This window comes from Apaloderma vittatum, unplaced genomic scaffold, assembly GCF_000703405.1.
Source record: "Apaloderma vittatum isolate BGI_N311 unplaced genomic scaffold, ASM70340v1 scaffold17899, whole genome shotgun sequence".
In the NCBI taxonomy this organism is placed as follows: Eukaryota; Metazoa; Chordata; class Aves; order Trogoniformes; family Trogonidae; genus Apaloderma; species Apaloderma vittatum.
In genome coordinates this window covers 1-6,091 of record NW_009736797.1, presented here as the reverse complement: position 1 = coordinate 6,091, position 6,091 = coordinate 1, and the positions used below count along the sequence as shown (strand labels likewise).

The window sequence follows — 6,091 nt, the reverse complement described above, 5'->3', positions numbered from 1 at the left end:
GGCTCTCTCCAGTAGGTCCCTGTCTCTCTGGAACTGGGGAGCCCCAAACTGGACACAGGATTCCAGGGGGGTCTCCCCAGGGCAGAGCAGAGGGGCAGGAGAACCTCCCCAGCCCTGCTGGACACACTTTTCTTAATACCCCCCAGGATCCCACTGGCCTCTTGGCCACAAGGGCACGGTGCTGTCCCAGGGACACTCACTGCTCACTGGCACTCCAAGCTCTAACATTGACTCGAATATCCAGCAAACTCTGGGTATAACATTAACCAGATCTCTGTGGGGTATGAAGTGACTTTGTCTCTGGTTTTCTGTACAACATCACATCCTAACAACCACCCAAAACCAGCTGACCATGCTACCAGAGCCGAACGCGTGCTCACCGGTTGACACGACTGTTGGGAGAAAGTTGAAACTTTACTCTCTAAGGGGCTGAAGAGTTCTGAGTTTTATTAAAATAAGAGAATGGGAATGTAACTCTAACAAAATCAAAGTATAAACTGGCTATTGACACACTGAAAAAGCAGTTAAAGATTAAGTTTTGCTTAGGGAAAGGCAAAATTATTAATCTTTGTCATCTGGGTTACGCTGGGAAAGAATAACCTCTTTGACAACGATGCTGAGGGTAACGCTGCGCGCAGACACCACCATCTCGTGCCCACCCAGAGGCAAAACCCCACGGCTGCCATACCTGCCTTGAGCAGCAATTTCACGCAGTCCAGGTGCTCCCTGGCACAGGCCACGTGTAGGGGAGTCCCGAAATGACAGTCGTGAGCCTCCAAGTTCGCGCCGACGTCGATGAGGAGCTGCACGCACTCTGAGCTACCTTTAGAAAGGGAAGATCCCAGACAAAAAAAACATAACCCAGCTCAAACGGGAGCACGTGGAACGCTGAGATCAGCCTGACCCACAAACAGCCTGCTTCGTATTTGGGGTGAGAGCAGCAAACGTCAGGACAAGTCAACATCGTGTTCTTGTTTTAATTACAAGCGCAACGAGCTGGGACCATCTGGAACTTTCTGATCTTGCCTGCTTGGAGGAGTGAGCTGAGATAATCCGGTACCTTCTTGTTCCGGGTACAAGCAGAGAGAGTTGGGACGATTGGACACTCCTGAACCGCACCTCAAACTCCCACTGCCTGGGAAACGTACCCAGAGCTCCTCATGCCTGGACCGTAGCCCGCTCTGAAGGGTGCCAAGATTTCCTGACAAGAATAACGGCCACGATGAAAAAGGTACTGGCCAAAAATCACTTTGTGATCCTATAAATAGGGGAAAAGTGAGTAATTCACTATAATTGACTGCAAGCACAGTAGGAGAAAAGTCTTGGCCATAGGTTAACACCTATATTTGTGTGTGTATGTGCAGTTTTCTGTACGATTTAATCTCTGTATCTCTTTGTCTGTGTGTATGACTCGATTAGGAAACTCTGTCACAAATCTCATGTGAATCTTGCCAGTCTCAAATCTTTCACCAAGCTGCTCTGCTGATTGCAGTAATTATTTTTTTTTAAAATCACCCCAGTAACTGCCTAATAGTTAAGTGTTGTTAAACATCACACGATTTAATCCTGTGCCTTATCGCAACATTAACAAATCCTAAATGGCTGTTGTGTAGGATCCCCTCATTCCCTGCACCTCTACCCTTAGATATAAACTGTTGAAAGAGACTCCTGACACAGTTTAGAAAGCAAGGGGGGTCCTTTCTGAACCTCGTGACCCAATGGGAAGGTTTCTCTTACCCTTTTCTTCCCCAGCCTCTGCGTAAATCAGTCTGGCCTGACTCAAATTCAATTTTCCTTGTATGCTTCTTCCATGTAGTCAGTAACAGACTGAACCTTGCCACTGACCTCTAAGTCACACTTTCACAAATTCCTATTGAAAATCACTTTTGCCAATATCTTTGATGGCAGTTCTTTAAGCAACCTAAATCTTTCCTCTGCAGCAAATTGGTGTAGTCAACAGGATCCTAAATCGGGATCCCGTGACAAGTGATGTAAGTGGTTTAAAGCACTCATCCATGACACCTGGGTGGATTAGATCACCTTCAAGACGACTCCAGCTTTACTTTCTCTAATGCTAATAACATGAATTAACGGAGAGCAGGCACCACCAAGGCTTAGGAAACAGGCTTACTGAGGAAAAGCTAAGCAGGAGCTCACAGCTACGTATTTAACTAACTACTTGTTTGTCAAAAATGCTGTCTCCCACCGCCTTCACAGTCAAAGGGAAACTCTGTCCAGGACAGCATGTAACAAAAACAGAATCACAGAATGTTGGGGGTTGGAAGGGACCTCTAGAGATCACCCAGTCCAACCCCCTGTGCCAGAGCAGGGTCACCCAGGGCAGCCCCACAGGAACGTGTCCAGGTGGGTTTGAAAGTCTCCAGAGCAGGAGACTCCACACCCTCTCTGGGCAGCCTGGGCCAGGGCTCCGGCACCCACACAGGGAAGAAGTTTCAACTCACGTTTTTGTGGAACTTCCTGTGCTCCAGCTTGTACCCATTGCCCCTTGTCCTGTCCCTGGACATCCCTGAGCAGAGCCTGGCTCCGTCCTCCTGACACTCCCCCTTGACGTATTTATAACCATGAATGAGGTCACCTCTCAGGCTCCTCTTCTCCAGCTGCAGAGCCCCAGCTCCTTCAGCCTTTCCTCCCCAGGGAGATGTTCCATCCCTCCATCATCCCTGGGGCTGCGCTGGACTCTCTCCAGCAGTTCCTCTTGAGCTGAAGGGCCCAGAACTGGACAAAATATTCCAGATGTCGCCTCATCAGGGCAGAGCAGAGGGGGAAGAGAACCTCTCCTGACAGTGAAAGGGAGGAGAGGAGGTATTACGTCTTACAATGAGGAAAGTGAGGCACAAAACAATTAAGATTTGGACACTAACACCTAACGGGGACGCTGCTGCTCTCACATCCAGGCTTTCCTGCTGTTGCCTCTGTGTGAGTGGACATTCAGGTGAGGAATTACACTTAAATACCCCTCTGCCTCCTCCAACCTGTCACAGCCAGCCCTGCTCCCTAACCCAGACCCAAACATCCAGAAGAGGATGGAGGGAGACGAGAGAGGTTGTTACGCACCAGACGGGACATTATTTTGGCCCCTGGAGTTTTCTCTTATTCCCTGGACAGACCCTCAAGCTGGAGAAGGCCACGAGAGGGACAAGGAGCAGAGCAGGCAGCAGCACTGCCCACCAGTCCCTGGCACTTTCTTCCCACCCGACAGCCTCCTCTAGCAGCTCCCAACAACCAGGAGGGTTCTAGGACAGAACTAACTGGTTAAAATGGTCTCGTGTCTTCATCAGAGCGACTTATTCCATCTCAACTTGGAACAGAAGGCTTACCATTCATGCAAGCTTCGTGGAGAGGAGACGCTGTGTAGAGGGGAGGGTTCACCTTCGCGCCGTGGGACAGCAGCACTTTCACACACTCGATGCTACCTGAGGCACAGGCGTCGCAGAGGGGGGTGCTGCCATCGATATTCCTGGCATCCACCTTCAGGGCAGAAAAAAACATGTTTCAAGGGCCTAGATGCACATCAGAGTCACAAGTTTAGGCTGTTATTTCCATCGGCTTTGCTCGGATCATGGACATCTGCAGCGTGTGAGAAGCCACGAGCCCTTGAAAACAGTCGTTGCCAGCTATATCCTGTTTGGCTGATCTTTGTTTCCATTATAAAAATTAAAGTAATAGAAAAAATGAAAGAATAAATAGTCTCTCTGGAAGCTACATGTCTCCTGTCACCCTTCTGGGCCTTTGATTCATCCCAGTTAGCTTTAGGTACATGAGTCATCTAAACTAGATTTCTAGTCACCCTGGGCTCTGTCGATAGTCAAGAGAGAGCGCGAGAGACAGAAATAACCCCAGGCAGTTGTTTAGTCCTCTTCAAGCTCAAACACTCTCTGCTGAGGCCTGCCATCCTCTGCTGACTCTCAAGAAAGCCCAGGGGACTCTCAAGAAGAGCTAGACAGGGAGAATCCAGATCCCAGAAATTATTTCAGATATCAAGCCGAAGTCCCCAGCTAGATCAGACCCAAACACACACCTGGGCCCCCGCAGCCAGCAGGAGCTTGACACACTGCGTTTGTCCTCGCAGGCTCGCCTCGTGCAACGGGGTGATAGAGTCGTAGGTGACCGCGTTGACGCATGCGCCGCTCTCTATCAGCTGCTGCAGCTGCAGGATTTCTCCCCGCCTGGCTGCTTCATGAACCGGCGTTCGATCGGCCCAGAAGCCTAGAGAGGAAAGAATAAATAATTAAGTACATAAATAAATCCACATGCGAGGAGCAAATGAGTCTCAGTGCTGGAGAAAAGCAGAGAAGGAGCAGAAGTGGGCAGCTAGAAGAGAGAGCTGGGGATGACGAGTTTATTCTGCAGCGTGTCCCCACTCAGCACATGATTTTCAATCAAATATCTGCAGATTCCCTTGCAGAGACTCTTCATCACAGTGGACTCCCTTACAGTTTCTGAAATGCTTTGCTGTACTCACTTAAAATTTTACCCCAGTAAAAACACCAGCAGCATTTGTTAGGTCCAGACTCATCCCACCAAGCTCTTGACGACTTAGAATTAAGAAACACTGTTCCTCTTGGCTCCATCTAAAATCCAGGGATCAGGACGCCTCTGGAAAGCCACTCTGCTCACCTAAAAACTACTTCCCAAAAAGCCAACGGAGCTTTGACAACCAAGTTTCTAGTTTCAACACCTTCGCTGAGCATCTACGCTTACACAGGACGAGCTGGGCTTAGCTTCCCAGCACTAACTGATAACATCATCTCCTTTCAAGGGTGTTTTACTTTCAAGGAAGCAATGCCCCGGGCGTTTTCTCGCAACCTTCAGCGAGATAAACGCATCCCCTCTATAAATACCCGGGCTTTGGTACGGTGAGAATGCAGAGTTTGCAGGAGCAGTACAGAACTGTCTGCGTACAGCTCAACACTGAGAAACATCAGCAAAACAAAGCTCACAAACACCGCTGCTCCCCTTTGAATACATCCCCGTAAGACCTCCCAATTCAAGGCAGGCACTCACAACTGCAGAGTGGGAGAAAAAATATGATTTGCCTTTTTTTTTTTAAAAAAAACAAACACCTTATCAAGCACTTCAGTTGGACTGACCATTCCTCTCGCCATCCCCAAACACAGGATTTTATTTACCAGCAAAAAGCAGTAAATGCCAACGCGAGCCAGCAGTTAGGAAAGATGGAGTAGACCTAAAGAATAACACGGTGCTGAGGTGTATGGCGGACCGAAACCACCCCCTGAAAGGTGGCACCTTCTCAGCACACAACACGTGCAGGCTTTCTTTTATTTGCTTCTTAGATCCTCATTCCCTTTGCCAATATCCCTGGGCAGGAGGTTTTCTCCTCCCTGGAGCTTCTTGTGGTTTATGTCAGGAGAAGCAAGGAGGGCAGAGCCCTCGAATCGCCAGCCACCAAGCAGCATCACTTTGTCACCAGCAGGATTGGGAAGAAAAACAAGCTCCAGCAGCATCCCATTAAAGGCCTAGCATATATTTTAAAAAATCCAAAAAAAAAACCACAGGAGGCTGGGTTTGGGCCCTGCGGGGTCTCGCGTGGCTCCCACCAGCCACCTGCCTCCAAGGAAGGAGCCCTCCCCTCTCCTCCAGCTCCCCAACACTGCAGCCTCTTCGGATCACGCACACGCCTGAGTTTGTGGAGAAACAACGATAATTCCCCGTGCCCAGAAGCAGGGGTTCCCTCGAGAGCATCCTCACTTTCCTCTCCTCCCTTTCCTTGGGAGAGGCCGTTCACTCCCCAAAACCCCCCTGCCCACCTCTAAACCATCCTGCTCACCCCTTAAAACAGTCCTGCCCCCCACCCAAACAATTCTGCTCAGCTCTAAACCATCGTACCCAGCCCTGAAAGCACCCTGCCCACCTCTAAACTGTCCTGCCCACTTCTAAACCACCCTGCTCATTCCCAGAACCATCCTGTTCAGCCCTAAAACCATCCTGCGCACTTCTAAACCATCCTGCCCATCTCTAAACCATCCTGCCCACCCCCTAAGACAATCTTGCCCCCCAAAAACCAATCCTGCTCAGCTCTAAACCATTGCACCCAGCCCTAAAACAATCC

At 49.6% G+C, this 6,091-nt stretch overlaps 1 protein-coding gene across 1 annotated transcript in view; it reads right to left on the bottom strand.

Moving 5' to 3' along the window:
* ASB13 (ankyrin repeat and SOCS box containing 13) overlaps positions 1-4,227 on the bottom strand; it is a gene marked incomplete at its 5' end in the record, with an annotated part of 7,302 nt that extends 3,075 nt beyond the window's left edge. The window contains 3 exons of the mRNA XM_009877096.1: positions 689-823; positions 3,339-3,489; positions 4,040-4,227. Coding sequence (XP_009875398.1) covers positions 689-823; positions 3,339-3,489; positions 4,040-4,227 — 474 coding nt within the window. The remainder of the gene's footprint in view (positions 1-688; positions 824-3,338; positions 3,490-4,039) is intronic.
* Positions 4,228-6,091: the final 1,864 nt, after the last annotated feature.